Here is a 16,495-nt window from a genome sequence, read left to right as displayed (position 1 = left end):
GCCCGTCCCGAAGAGGCCTTGGACGCACATTTCCATGGATTTCATTTCAGATCTTCCGGTGTCTCAAGGAATGTCTGTCATCTGGGTGGTCTGTGATCGTTTTTCCAAGATGGTCCATTTGGTGCCCTTGCCTAAGTTGCCTTCCTCTTCCGATTTGGTTCCTTTGTTCTTTCAGAATGTGATTCGTTTGCACGGCATTCCTGAGAATATCGTGTCTGACAGAGGATCCCAGTTTGTGTCCAGATTCTGGCGATCCTTTTGTGCTAGGATGGGCATCGATTTGTCATTTTCATCTGCCTTTCATCCTCAGACTAATGGCCAAACGGAGCGAACTAATCAGACGCTGGAGGCTTATTTGAGATGTTTTGTTTCTGCGGATCAGGATGATTGGGTGACTTTCTTGCCACTGGCTGAGTTTGCCCTTAATAATCGGGCAAGTTCCGCTACTTTGGTTTCGCCATTTTTCTGCAACTCTGGTTTTCATCCGCGGTTTTCCTCGGGTCATGTTGAACCTTCTGACTGTCCTGGGGTGGATTCCGTGGTGGATAGGTTGCAGCGGATTTGGAATCTTGTGGTGGACAACTTGAAGTTGTCACAGGAGAAGGCTCAGCGCTTTGCCAACCGCCGCCGCGGTGTGGGTCCCCGACTTCGTGTTGGGGATTTGGTTTGGTTGTCTTCTCGGTATGTCCCTCTGAAGGTTTCCTCTCCTAAGTTTAAGCCTCGCTTTATTGGTCCTTATAAAATTTTGGAAGTCCTTAATCCGGTGTCGTTTCGCTTGGATCTTCCGGTGTCGTTTGCCATTCACAATGTGTTCCATAGGTCTTTGTTACGGCGGTACGTGGTGCCTATGGTTCCTGCTGTTGAGCCTCCTGCTCCGGTGTTGGTTGAGGGCAAGTTGGAGTATGTGGTGGAGAAGATCTTGGACTCTCGTCTCTCTAGACGGAGGCTTCAGTATCTGGTCAAATGGAAGGGCTATGGTCAGGAGGACAATTCCTGGGTGGTCGCCTCTGATGTTCATGCGGCCGATTTGGTTCGTGCTTTTCACGCTGCTCATCCTGATCGCCCTGGTGGTCTTGGTGAGGGTTCGGTGACCCCTCCTTAAAGGGGGGGTACTGTTGTGAACTATAGTTCTTGGCTCCCTCTTGTGGTCATTAGCGGTATGGCACTTTGAGTGTCTTTCCCCAGGTTGGCACTCACCTGCTTCGTTTGGTCTGGGTGTGCCTATATAAACTTCCTGGATTCTCAGTATTGTGCCTGGATTCGTTGTTATCAGACCTTGTCTGTTTTCTCCTGTCTCCTGGTCTCCTGATGTTGCAAGATAAGCTAAGTCCTGCTTTCTTATTTTTGTGCATTTGAATTTCCCTTATTTTGTTCCAGCTTTGTTTAAAATGTGATTCCTGATTTTGCTGGAAGCTCTAGGGGGGCTGTTATTCTCCCCCCACACCGTTAGTCGGTGCGGGGGTTCTTGGATATTCAGCGTGGATATTTTGTAGGGTTTTTTGCTGACTTTATAAGTCATCTTTCTATTTTCTGCTATTAGTCAGTGGGCCTCTCTTTGCTAAATCTAGTTAATTCTTACGTTTGTCATTTCTTCTTACCTCACCGTTATTATTTGTTGGGGGCTTGTATTTTAACTTTGGGGTCCTTTCTCTTGAGGCAAGAGAGGTCTTATTTTCTCTGAAAGGGTTAGTTAGTTCTCCGGCTGGCGCGAGACGTCTAGAACCAACGTAGGTACGTTCCCCGGCTGCTGCTAGTTGTTTGTGTTAGGATCAGGTATACGGTCAGCCTAGTTACCACTTCCCTATGAGCTGGCTTTTGTGTTTGCAGACTTAGCTGGTACTCCTGAGATCCTCTGCCATTAGGATCATAACAATGGAGCACTATGTGAGGCCAGTTATACTGTATGGATCACTATGTGGTGCCCATTATACTGTATGGATCACTATGTGGTGCCCATTATACTGTATGGATCACTATGTGGGGCCAATTATACTGTATGGAGCACTATGTGGGGCCATTATACTGTATGAATCACTATGTGGTGCCCATTATACTGTATGGAGCACTATCTGGGGCCAATTATATTGTATGGAGCACTATGTGGGGCCTATTATACTGTATGGAGCACTATGTGGGGCCAATTATACTGTATGGAGCACTATGTGGGGCCGATTATACTGTATGGATCACTATGTGGGGCCCATTATATTGTATGGAGCACTATGTGGGGCCTATTATACTGTATGGAGCACTATGTGGGGCCGATTATACTGTATGGAGCGCTATGTGAGGCAGATTATACTGTATTGAGTGCTATGTGGGGCCTATTATACTGTATGGAGCGCTATGGGGGGTAGATTATACTGTATGGAGCACTATATGGGGCCCATTATACTGTATGCATCACTATGTGGGGCTGATTATACTGTATGGAGCACTATGTAGTGCCCATTATACTGTATGGAGCACTATTTGGGGCCCATTATACTGTATGGAGCACTAATTGGGGCCCATTATACTGTATGGAGCACTATGTGGGGCCTATTATACTGTATGGAGCGCTATGTGGGCCCTATTATACTCTATGGAGCGCTTTGTGGGGCAGATTATACTGTATTGAGCACTATGTGGGGCCTGTTATGCTGTATGGAGCGCTATGTGGGGCAGATTATACGGTATTGAGCGCTATGTTGGGCCTATTATACTGTATGGAGCACTATGTGGGGTAGATTATATTCTCCGGAGCACTATGTGGGGCCTATTATACTGTATGGAGCACTATGCGGGGCCCATTATACTGTATGGAGCACTATGTGGGGCCTATTATACTGTATGGAGCGCTGTTTTGGGGCAGATGATATTGTATAGAGCGCTATGTGGGGCCTATTATACTATATGGAGCACTATGTCGGGCCTATTATACTGTATAGAGCATTATGTGGGGCCGATTATATTGTACGGAGCACTATGTGGGGCCTATTATACTGTATGGAGCACTATGTGGGGCCTATTATATTGTATGGAGCACTATGTGGGGCAGATTATACTGTAAGGAGCACTATGTGCGGCCGATTATACAGTATGGAGCACTATGTGGGGCCTTTATACTGTATGGATCACTATGTGGGGCCGATTATACTGTATGGATAACTATGTGGGGCCATTATACTGTATGAAGACTATGTGGGGCCCATTATACTGTATGGATCAATATGTGGTGTCATTATACTGTATGGAGCACTATGTGGGGCCCATTATACAGTATGGAGCATTATGTGGGGCCCATTATACAGTATGGAACACTATGTGGGGCCTATTATACTGTATGGAGCACTATGGGGGCCCATTATACAGTATGGTGCACTATGTGGGTCCCATTATACAGTACGGAGCACTATGTGGGGCCTATTATACTGTATGGAGTACTATGTGGGGCCATTATACTGTATGGAGCACTATGTGGGGCCCATTATACTGTATGGAGCGCTATGTGGGGCCTATTATACTGTATGGAGCGCTATGTGGGGCAGATTATACTGTATTGAGTGCTATGTGGGGCCTATTATACTGTATGGAGCACTATGGGGGGTAGATTATACTGTATGGAGCACTATATGGGGCCTATTATACTGTATGCATCACTATGTGTGGCTGATTATACTGTATGGAGCACTATGTGGTGCCCATTATATTGTATGGAGCACTATTTGGGGCCCATTATACTGTATGGAGCACTAATTGGGGCCGATTATACTGTATGGAGCACTATGTGGGGCCTATTATACTGTATGGAGCGCTATGTGGGCCCTATTATACTCTATGGAGTGCTTTGTGGGGCAGATTATACTGTATTGAGAGCTATATGGGGCCTGTTATGCTGTATGGAGCGCTATGTGGGGCAGATTATACTGTATTGAGCGCTATGTTGGGCCTATTATACTGTATGGAGCACTATGTGGGGTAGATTATACTCTCCGGAACACTATGTGGGGCCTATTATACTGTATGGAGCACTATGCGGGGCCCATTATACTGTATGGAGCACTACGTGGGGCCTATTATACTGTATGGAGCGCTGTTTTGGGGCAGATGATACTGTATAGATCGCTATGTGGGGCCTATTATACTATATGGAGCACTGTTATGGACCTGGTGGTTAGGAGCACCCGGAATGACCTGATGGTTAAACTAGAAATCGGGACAAGCTCTGGGGAAGTGAGAACTCTGCTGACCGCAAACCCTACTCCTATCACAAATACTAGAAATAGCCATGGAGCGTACCTAACTCTCCCTAGACGCCTCTTCACAGCCTAAGAGCTAACTACCCCTAAAGATAGAAATAGAAGCCTTACCTTGCCTCAGAGAAATTCCCCAAAGGAAAAGGCAGCCCCCCACATATATTGACTGTGAGTTAAGAGGAAAGTCACAAACAGGAATGAAACAGGTTTTAGCAAAGGAGGCCAGTCTTCACTAAATAGTCAGAGGATAGGAGAGGGAACTATGCGGTCAGTACAAAAACTACAAAAAAACACTCAGAGTATGCAAAAAGACCTCCACACCGACTCACGGTGTGGAGGTGCAACTCTGCACCCCCAGAGCTTCCAGCTAGCAAGGAAATGTCATGATAGCAAGCTGGACTAGAATTTAGCAGTACTAAGAAATATATTCAGGAAGCAGTAACAACAAATGAACTAGCAGGGACTTAGCTTCTGCTGGAGTAGACAGGTCATCAGAGAAGTCCAAGAGAGATCTGAACCAATACTGAGACATTGACAGCTGGCATGAAGTAACGATATGAGTGGAGTTAAATAGGGAAGCCAGCATAGCAATAAACGAGGGCAGCTGAGCAAGCCAACCACAAGGACCAGCAGTTCCACTCAAAGCCACCAGAGGGAGTCCAGGAACAGAACTCACCAAAGTACCATTCATGACCACAGGAGGGAGTCCGAGAATGGAATTCACAACAGTACCCCCCCCTTGAGGAGGGGTCACCGAACCCTCACCAGGGCCCCCAGGCCGATCAGGTCGAGCCAAATGAAAGGCACAAACTAAATCGGCAGCATGGACATCGGAGGCAACAACCCAGGAATTATCCTCCTGACCATAGCCCTTCCATTTAACCAGGTACTGAAGCTTCCGTCTTGAAATACGAGAATCCAAAATCTTCTCTACCACATAATCCAACTCCCCCCCCCGACCAACACCGGAGCAGGAGGATCAACGGAGGGAACCATAGGCGCCACATATCTCCACAACAACGACCTATGGAACACATTATGGATGGCAAAAGAAGCCGGAAGGACCAAACGAAATGACACAGGATTGAGAATTTCAGAAATCTTATAAGGATCAATGAAACGAGGCTTAAACTTAGGAGAAGAAACCTTCATAGGAACATAACGAGACGACAACCAAACCAAATCCCCAACACGAAGTCGGGGACCAACACGGCGACGGCGGTTAGCGAAACGTTGAGCCTTCTCCTGGGACAACGTCAAATTGTCCACTACATGAGTCCAAATTTGCTGCAACCTGTCCACCACAGAATCCACACCAGGACAGTCAGAAGGCTCAACCTGCCCTGAAGAAAAACGAGGATGAAAACCAGAATTGCAAAAAAAAGGCGAACCCAAAGTAGCCTCGAGATAAGTCAGATTCTTGTGATCCGTCAAGACCACCACGCGGTGCTTGGCTCCCTAAAGCCAATGTCGCCACTCCTCGAATGCCCACTTCATAGCCAGCAACTCCCGATTGCCAACATCATAATTACGCTCAGCAGGCGAAAACTTTCTAGAAAAGAAAGCACATGGCTTCATCACAGAGCCATCAGAACTTCTTTGAGACAAAACAGCCCCTGCTCCAATCTCAGAAGCATCAACCTCGACCTGAAAAGGGTCAAGGGAAAAGAAACATCTGGCTGACGCAACACAGGGGCCGAAGAAAAATGACGTTTCAGCTCCTGAAAAGCCTCAACAGCCGCAGAGGACCAATTCACCACATCCGCACCTTTCTTTGTCAAATCAGTCAAAGGTTTAACCACACTAGAAAAATTAGCGATGAAGCGACGGTAAAAATTAGCAAAGCCCAGGAATTTCTGAAGGCTCTTCACAGATGTAGGTTGAGTCCAATCATAAATGGCCTGAACTTTAACAGGATCCATCTCGATAGTAGAAGGGGAAAAAATGAAGCCCAAAAAGGAAACCTTCTGAACTCCGAAGAGACATTTAGACCCCTTCACAAACAAGGAATTAGCACGAAGGACCTGGAATACCATTCTGACCTGCTTCACATGAGACTCCCAATCATCCGAAAAGACCAATATATCATCCAAATATACAATCATGAATCTATCCAGATACTTCCGGAAGATGTCGTGCATAAAGGACTGAAACACAGATGGAGCATTAGAAAGCCCGAATGGCATCACCAGGTACTCAAAATGGCCCTCGGGCGTATTAAATGCTGTTTTCCATTCATCGCCCTGTTTAATACGCACAAGATTATACGCCCCTCGAAGATCTATCTTGGTGAACCAACTAGCCCCCTTAATCTGAGCAAACAAATCAGACAGCAGAGGCAAAGGGTACTGAAATTTGACCGTGATTTTATTGAGAAGGCGGTAATCTATACAGGGTCTCAGAGAACCATCCTTCTTGGCCACAAAAAAGAACCCTGCTCCCAACGGTGATGAAGACGGGCGAATATGCCCTTTCTCCAAGGACTCCTTTATATAACTCCGCATAGCGGCGTGTTCTGGCACAGATAAATTGAAAAGTCGGCCCTTAGGAAACTTACTACCAGGAATCAAATTAATAGCACAATCACAATCCCTATGAGGAGGTAGGGCACTGGATTTGGGTTCATCAAATACATCCCGGTAATCCGACAAGAACTCAGGGACTTCAGAAGGAGTGGAAGAAGAAATTGACATCAACGGAACATCGCCATGTACCCCTTGACAACCCCAACTAGACACAGACATTGATTTCCAATCCAATACTGGATTATGAACCTGTAGCCATGGCAAACCCAACACGACCACATCATGCAAATTATGTAACACCAGAAAGCGAATATCCTCCTGATGTGCAGGAGCCATGCACATGGTCAACTGGGTCTAGTACTGAGGTTTATTCTTGGCCAAAGGCGTAGCATCAATTCCCCTTAATGGAATAGGATACTGCAAGGGCTCCAAGAAAAAACCACAGCGCCTGGCAAACTCCAAGTCCATCAAATTCAGGGCCTGAATCCACAAATGCCATAACAGAGTAGGACGACAAAGAGCAAATCAGAGTAACGGACAAAAGAAATTTAGGCTGTACAGTACCAATGGTGACAGACCTAGCGAACCGCTTAGTGCGCTTAGGACAATCAGAGATAGCATGAGTGGAGTCACCACAGTAAAAACACAGCCCATTCTGACGTCTGTGTTCTTGCCGTTCAGTTCTGGTCAAATTTCTATCACATTGCATAAGCTCAGGCCTCTGCTCAGAGGACACCGCCAAATGGTGCACAACCTTGCGCTCGCGCAAACGCCGATCAATTTGAATGGCCAAGGACATTGATTCATTCAGACCAGCAGGCGTGGGGAACCCCACCATGACATCCTTAAGGGCTTCAGAAAGACCCTTTCTAAAAATTGCTGCCAGGGCACACTCATTCCATTGAGTAAGCACAGACCATTTTCTGAACTTCTGGCAATACACCTCCGCTTCATCCTGACCCTGACACAAAGCCAGCAAGATTTTGTCTGCCTGATCCACTGAATTCGGTTCGTCATAAAGCAATCCAAGCGCCAGAAAAAACGCATCTACATTAAGCAATGCAGGATCTCCTGGCGCAAGGGAGAATGCCCAGTCTTGAGGGTCGCCACGTAACAAAGAAATAATAATTTTTACTTGCTGAATGAGGTCACCAGAGGAGCGGGGTTTCAAAGCAAGAAACAGTTTACAATTATTTTTGAAATTCAGAAACTTAGATCTATCCCCAGAAAACAAATCAGGAATTGGAATTCTAGGCTCTAACATCGGATTCTGAACTACATAACCTTGAATGCTTTGTACCCTTGCAGTGAGTTGATCCACACAAGAGGACAGACCTTGAGTATCCATATCTACACCTGAGTCCTGAACCACCCAGAGGTTAAGGGGAAAAGAGAGACAAAACACACTGCAAAGAAAAAACAATGGGTTCAGAACTTCTCGTATCCCTCTTTTGAGATGCATTAACACTTTGTTGGCCAGCTGTACTGTTATGGACCTGGTGGTTAGGAGCACCCGGAATGACCTGATGATTAAACCAGAAATAGGGACAAGCTCTGGGGAAGTGGGAACTCTGCTGACCGCAAACCCTACTCCTATCACACACACTAGAAATAGCCGTGGAGCGTACCTAACTCTCCCTAGACGCCTCTTCACAGCCTAAGAGCTAACTACCCCTAAAGATAGAAATAGAAGCCTTACCTTGCCTCAGAGAAATTCCCCAAAGGAAAAGGCAGCCCCCCACAAATATTGACTGTGAGTTAAGAGGAAAGTCACAAACACAGGAATGAAACAGGTTTTAGCAAAGGAGGCCAGTCTTCACTAAATAGTCAGAGGATAGGAAAGGGAACTATGCGGTCAGTACAAAAACTACAAAAAACCACTCAGAGTATGCAAAAAGACCTCCACACCGACTCACGGTGTGGAGGTGCAACTCTGCACCCCCAGAGCTTCCAGCTAGCAAGGAAATGTCATGATAGCAAGCTGGACTAGAATTTAGCAGTACTAAGAAATATATTCAGGAAGCAGTAACAACAAATGAACTAGCAGGGACTTAGCTTCTGCTGGAGTAGACAGGTCATCAGAGAAGTCCAAGAGAGATCTGAACCAATACTGAGACATTGACAGCTGGCATGAAGTAACGATCTGAGTGGAGTTAAATAGGGAAGCCAGCATAGCAATAAACGAGGGCAGCTGAGAAAGCCAACCTCAAGGACCAGCAGTTCCCCTCAAAGCCACCAGAGGGAGTCCAAGGACAGAACTCACCAAAGTACCATTCATGACCACAGGAGGGAGTCCGAGAACGGAATTCACAACAGAGCACTATGTCGGGCCTATTATACTGTATGGAGCATTATGTGGGGCCGATTATACTGTACGGAGCACTATGTGGGGCCTATTATACTGTACTAGATTGTGGCCCGATTCTAACGCATCGGGTATTCTAGAATATGCATGTCCCCGTAGTATATGGACAATGATGATTCCAGAATTCGCTGCAGACTGTGCCCGTCGCTGATTGGTCGAGGCAACCTTTATGACATCATCGTCGCCATGGCAACCATTATGACATCTACGTCGATACTGTGCCCGTCGCTGATTGGTCGAGGCCTGGCGGCCTCGACCAATCAGAGACGCGGGATTTCCAGGACAGACAGACAGAAAGACAGACAGACGGAAAAACCCTTAGACAATTATATATATAGATGGAGCACTATGTGGGACCTATTATATTGAATGGAGCACTATGTGGGGCAGATTATACTGTAAGGAGCACTATGTGGGGCCGATTATACAGTATGGAGCACTATGTGGGGCCATTATACTGTATGGATCACTATGTGGGGCCGATTACACTGTATGGATAACTATGTGGGGCCCATTATACTGTATGGATCAATATGTGGTGCCATTATACTGTATGGATCACTGTGGGGCCCATTATACTGTATGGAGCACTGTGTGGGGCCCATTATACTGTAGGGAGCACTATGTGGGGCCATTATACTGTATGGAGCACTATGGGGGCCCATTATACAGTATGGTGCACTATGTGGGGCCTATTATACTGTATGGAGTACTATGTGGGGCCATTATACTGTATGGAGCACTATGTGGGGCCCATTATACAGTATGTAGCACTATGTGGGGCCCATTATACAGTATGGAACACTATGTGGGGCCTATTATACTGTGGAGCACTATGTGGGGCCCATTTTACAGTACGGTGCACTATGTGGGGCCCATTATACAGTAAGGAACACCATGTGGGGCCTATTATACTGTATGGAGCACTATGTGGGGCCCATTATACAGTACGGTGCACTATGTGGGGCCCATTATACAGTACGGAGCACTCTGTGGGGCTTATTATACTGTATGGAGTACTATGTGGGGCCATTATACTGTATGGAGCACTATGTGGGGCCCATTATACAGTATGGAACACTATGTGGGACCCATTATACAGTATGGAACACTATGTGGGGCCCATTATACAGTATGGAACACTATGTGGGGCCCATTATACAGTATGGAGCACTATTTGGGCCCATTATACAGTATTGAGCAATATTTGGTGCCATTATAGTGTATGAATGGCTGTGTGGGGATTGCAGTTGGAGTATTATACTGTGATGGGGACACCATTCTTTGTTTTGAGAATTGAGGGAGGTCAGGTACAGTAGGATCATCATACCGTGCTTGTGGAGGGTTTCGTGGAGGAATTCACTATGGGGGTATCATACTGTGTTCGGGGCACTTTTGCTTGCCTAACACTTTATTATCTGTATTATTCAAAGGTTTTTTTTATCCTTTGTTAATACGCATTTAGATGAGGTCACTGGGCCGTAGGCTTTATACTGCTCCTACATAACATGTTACATTATTCCAATATTTTATTCTAACATCTATTAGAATGTATTTTGTTCACGGGACGGCCCCTTTATGTTTGTTTCCATATGAAAATGTTCATTGTTATTTTTGATAATAAGAAAAAACTTTCTCAATTTTTTGACATTTTTTGTTAATAAGTATCAAGGGTGGCCCACGACTTTGTCCAAGCTACTAATTTTGGCCCCTGTGTACTTCAGTTTGACTTCCCTGATAAATGAACCTCACAACTGTTATATCTTTGTTTCCTGTAGGTTGAGCCCATTACCACCTTCTCTGAGCAGTCTGTTAATGAAGCGTCTCAGGAGAGCATCGAGCAGCACGCCGCCGCGCTTCCTGATAATACCAGGATCATCAGACAGGTAAATGGGGAAATGGGCTCAAATAACGACAAAAATCAAATTCCAAGGCTCCGACCCAATGTCAGGAAGAGCCTGTTGGGAGCTCGGGGTTCTCCTGCCATATTGTCTATGGATGATGCATTGGGATGTGTGATGGAGGGCTGCGGACATTGCGTCCAGTCGAGGAGTCTTTTCGCTGCTTCTAATTCTCATTCATCCTCTTTTAGATGCAACAAGTTGAGTCTCTGCTTTTCACCAAAGTCCATTATACCTGGGGAGAGAAACAAGGTGAATACTACGTCTATGGACAGGAGAATAAAGCTTACTGCGACAACTACCCCAAAAAATGCCGCTGCTGCGCGATCATGTGACCGGAGCAGGAAAAGCCGCCGAAAGTCACAGAACCAGTAGGATGCTGGGAGGTCGTCACCCTGATGGGTGCTGGATGCGGGGTGCATTATAAGCCTGTTCTGGAGGAAATCCACCTAGAACTACAAATTTTAAATTCAGGAATTACATTTTCACAATTTATCCGCTGGTCGGATCCAGAGAAGTCCTACTGAAATCTCTGGACCCTACTGTCATATCTGCCATGGCAAGGTGGAGAGGAAAGGGTTATTTTCCTGCACTTTTCCTGGTGCAGTAATGGAAGCAAAGTGCAGCAATCAGGAACCTTATTTTTGGTTTTAGTTGGAGTTGCCCTTTTAACAGTTTATTATCCGGTAATTATGTTTAATGTATCATTCACTGTAATCATGAAATATAGATAAAAACACGACGTAACCGACCAATAATAAAAGGGAAATGATTAATCGATATTTGAGTGTGAATTGCAGATCTATAAAGACTTTCAAGGAATAATCCCCCCAGATCTGACCCCACAACCAGAGAGGGAAGCCGTCTCCAATAAAGTGCAGAATATTTTTATTACAAGTTGTAAAACTTCTGTTAGGACTTAAACGTCTCCCTCCCAATTCTAGGAGCCCCCTGTAGTCGGCGTTACACTACAGACCATGAGCAGAGCAGTGTCCGCAGATCTGACCGAGGACCTTAGCTCCAGATAACAGAGGCCACTAGATAAGTCATATCTGCTCTGACTGACGACATTACAATGTAACCTTTATTAAGATATTAAGAATGTATTTTAATTTCCACCGTACTATTTATGCCGTCTTATCCTATCTGACTTAGGCCGGGGACACACATAACGTATAAAAAAACGGTCAGTTTTTCACGGCCGAGAATCGCACAAATGTTTCCAAAACAGTGATCCGTGTGCAGTGCGAGGATGCGATTTCCTCGCATCAAATGATCCGTGTGACATCCGTATGGCATCCGTATGCCGAGATTTTCGCGCAGGCTTGCAAAACCGACATCTAATGGTTTTATGTGCTCAAATGTTCATTAAAACATATCTACAGTGTATATATATATATATATATATATATATATATATATATATATATATATATATATATATATATATTGTCATTGAGACACATATATATATATATATATAGACTGTATTTATATTTACTTCAGCGCGATATCTGTGAAAAGCCGGTAATTCAATTGCCGGCTTTTCATTTCTCCTTCACAAACCCAACAGGATATGAGACATGATTACATACAGTAAACCATCTCATATCCCCCTTTTTTTTGCATATTCCACACTACTAATGTTAGTAGTGTGTATGTGCAAAATTTGGCCGCTGTAGCTGCTCAAATAAAGGGTTAAATGGCGGAAAAAATTGGCGTGGCCTCAGATGAACCGTCACGTCCCACGAGGTAATCCATCTGAAGGGGTTAATTATTTTACAGCCATGAGCTGCGCTAAAGCACTCGCTCGTGTCTGTAATCCCCGGGGAATGAAGGAAATCTGAGTGATCTGTACTAATAATAATAATAATAATAATAATCTGTACTTACATTGAGTTGCGGTGATGCGCCCTCTGGTGGATGAACTCATATGAACTCGAGCGTGGGAACTTTTCCAAGGCTGCAGTTCATGAGTTCATCCACCAGAGGGCGCCTCACCGCAACTCAATGTAAGTACAGATCACTCAGCTTTCCTTCATTCCCCGGGGATTACAACCACGAGCGAGTGCATTAGCGCAGCTCATGGCTGTAAAATAATTAACCCCTTCAGATGGATTACCTCGTGGGACGTGACGGTTCATCTGAGGGTATGTATCTTGTGCGTTTATTATTTTGCCAAGCGAGGGTCTTCTGATGGATTGAGAGAACAATAAAATATTAAAACAACCGCTGTGTTTATTTCATTAAAATACTTTGTAATCATGTGTGTGTGTTTTTTAACCCTTTCAAACAATTGGATTAATAATGGATAGGTGTCATAATTGATGCCTCTCCATTATTAATCTGGCTTAATGTCACCTTACAATAGCAAGGTGGCATTAACCCTTCATTACCCCATATCCCACCGCTACAGGGAGTGGGAAGAGAGTGGCCAAGTGCCAGAATAGGCGCATCTTCCAGATGTGCCTTTTCTGGGGTGGCTGGGGGCAGATGTTTTTAGCCACGGGGGGGCCAATAACCATGGACCCTCTCCTGGCTATTAATATCTGCCCTCAGTCACTGGCTTTACCACTCTGGCGGAGAAAATTGCGCGGGAGCCCACGCCAATTTTTTCCGCCATTTAACCCTTTATTTTAGCAGCTACAGGGCTGAAATTTTGCACATACACACTACTAACATTAGTAGTGTGGAATATGCAAAAAAAAGGGGGATATGAGATGATTTACTGTATGTAATCATGTCTCATATCCTGTCGGGTTTGTGAAGGAGAAATGAAAAGCCGGCAATTGAATTACCGGCTTTTCAATAGAACACCGCTGCGTATTTCTCGCAATGCACACGCATGGTCCGTGTGTAATCCGATTTATTCTCGCCCCCATAGACTTTCATAGGCGAGTCTCGGCCGAGATACGCTGACAATCGCAGCCTGATGCGAGTTCCCTCGGATCCGAAATACGGTGGAGAAAATATCGGATGATGGGAGCTGGACCATAGATTAACATTGGGCCGAGTGCTATGCGATTTTTTTATCGCATAGCACTCGTCCGTATTACGGTCTAGTGTGACCCCGGCCTAATTCTCAATCTGCTCTGGATACTAATAATGGATTAAAACAAGATACTATGTTGCACCATGTGTTATTCCACCAATAATAGATTCTGCTTTTATTTCAGGATCTCCGCTTTCATAGTCTACACTCTCTAAATTAATAGTTTGTCCTATCATGCCTGTGACGGCGTATTATCGCTCGCTGCCCTGTTACTCATGTGCTATTATCATTGCCTCCATTATAAGGAGAAAGGATCAATTCCTATTTCAGAACATATGCAATTTGCCTCTTCAGAGAAAAAGAGGACTTAACTCTATAGCGCCACTTGTTGGAAGTAGCGATCCTACAAGTCACAATCAACCCTTTAACGAGTCGTGCAATATGACTTAGGCCTGTCCCACACGTCCAGATAATTCTGGTACCGGAAAAATCGGTACCGGAGTTATCCAAGTCCATGTGTCCGTGTGCTCACGTGGCACATCAGTGTGGCACACGTGCGGCAGCCGTGTGCCGCCCGTGTGCCGACTGGGTACCACATGGAACCTGCAGGAGACAGCGCTAGAGATAAGCGCTGTCCCCTGCATCTGGTGCTGAAGCCGGAATTCATTCCTTCTTCCCAGCAGCGTTCGCTGGAGAGAAGGAATGAAAAATCATTGTTTTTGGGTTTTTTTGTGTGGTTAAAATAAAGATCCTTGTCACCACCCCCCTCCCACCCTCTGTGCGCCCGCCTGCTGGAAATAAAATACTCACCCAGCTCCCTCGATGCTTCCTCTCAGCACCGCAGCTTCTTCCTGTATGATCGGTCACGTGGTACCATGTTATGACCCCAATGGCAGAGGGTCTCAGAAGTTATTACCAAGTCTGCAAACACAAAAACCAGCTCATAGGGCAGTGGTAACTAGGCTGACCGTATACCTGATCCTAGCACCACAAATAGCAGCAGCCGGGGAACGTACCTACGTTGGTTCTAGACGTCTCGCGCCAGCCGGAGAACTAACTAACCCTAGAAGGGAAAAGATAGACCTTTCTTGCCTCCAGAGAAAAGACCCCAAAAGTTGGATACAAGCCCCCAACAAATAATAACGGTGAGGTAAGAAGAAAAGACAAACGTAAGAATGAACTAGGTTTTTAGCAAAGAGAGGCCCACTGACTAATAGCAGAATATAGGAAGATGACTTATACGGTCAGCAAAAACCCTATCAAAATTTCCACGCTGAATATTCAAGAACCCCCGAACCGTCTAACGGCCCGGGGGGAGAATATCAGCCCCCTAGAGCTTCCAGCAAAATCAGGAATCACATTTAGTACAAGCTGGACAAAAATAAGAGCAATGCAAATAACCAAAAAAATAAGGAAGCAGGACTTAGCTTATTTTGCAAGAACCAGGACCAGCAGACAGGAGCAAACAGAAAGGAACTGATTACAACGATGCCAGGCACCAGACTGAAAATCCAGGAAGCTTAAATAGCAACACCCCTGGACTAATGAGCCAGGTGGGTACCAAGCTGAGGAAAGAAACTCAAAGTGTCATGTCGCTAGTGACCACAAGAGGGAGCCAAAGAATCCAATTCACAACAGTACCCCCCCCTTAAGGAGGGGTCACCGAACCCTCACCAAGACCACCAGGACGATCAGGATGAGCAGCGTGAAAGGCACGAACCAAATCGGCCGCATGAACATCAGAGGCGACCACCCAGGAATTATCCTCCTGACCATAGCCCTTCCACTTGACCAGATACTGAAGCCTCCGTCTGGAGAGACGAGAATCCAAGATCTTCTCCACCACGTACTCCAACTCGCCCTCAACCAACACCGGAGCAGGAGGCTCAACAGAAGGAACCACAGGCACAACGTAGCGTCGCAACAAGGACCTATGGAACACGTTGTGAATGGCAAACGACACCGGAAGATCCAAGCGAAAGGACACTGGATTAAGGATTTCCAAAATCTTATAAGGACCGATGAAGCGAGGCTTAAATTTAGGAGAGGATACCTTCATAGGAACAAACCGAGAAGACAGCCACACCAAATCCCCAACACGAAGTCGGGGACCCACACCGCGGCGGCGGTTGGCAAAACGCTGAGCCTTCTCCTGTGACAACTTTAAGTTGTCCACCACATGATTCCAGATCCGCTGCAACCTATCCACCACAGAATCTACCCCAGGACAGTCAGAGGGCTCAACACGTCCCGAGGAAAAACGAGGATGAAAACCAGAGTTGCAGAAAAATGGCGAAACCAAAGTAGCGGAACTAGCCCGATTATTAAGGGCAAACTCAGCCAATGGCAAGAAGGTCACCCAATCATCCTGATCTGCAGAAACAAAACACCTCAAATAAGCCTCCAGTGTCTGATTTGTTCGCTCCGTTTGGCCATTAGTCTGAGGATGAAAGGCAGACGAAAACGACAAATCA

The 16,495-nt window shown here is 45.7% G+C and overlaps 1 protein-coding gene across 1 annotated transcript in view; it reads left to right on the top strand.

Moving 5' to 3' along the window:
• Positions 1 to 12,141, top strand: part of LOC143788729 (protein SSUH2 homolog) — a 254,020-nt gene extending 241,879 nt beyond the window's left edge. Inside the window, exons 12-13 of the mRNA XM_077278585.1 lie at positions 10,907 to 11,014; positions 11,221 to 12,141. Coding sequence (XP_077134700.1) covers positions 10,907 to 11,014; positions 11,221 to 11,364 — 252 coding nt within the window. The 3' untranslated portion in view covers positions 11,365 to 12,141. The remainder of the gene's footprint in view (positions 1 to 10,906; positions 11,015 to 11,220) is intronic.
• Positions 12,142 to 16,495: the final 4,354 nt, after the last annotated feature.

This window comes from Ranitomeya variabilis, chromosome 8 (genome assembly GCF_051348905.1).
Source record: "Ranitomeya variabilis isolate aRanVar5 chromosome 8, aRanVar5.hap1, whole genome shotgun sequence".
Classification (NCBI taxonomy): Eukaryota; Metazoa; Chordata; class Amphibia; order Anura; family Dendrobatidae; genus Ranitomeya; species Ranitomeya variabilis.
This window is presented reverse-complemented; position numbering and strand designations above follow the sequence as displayed.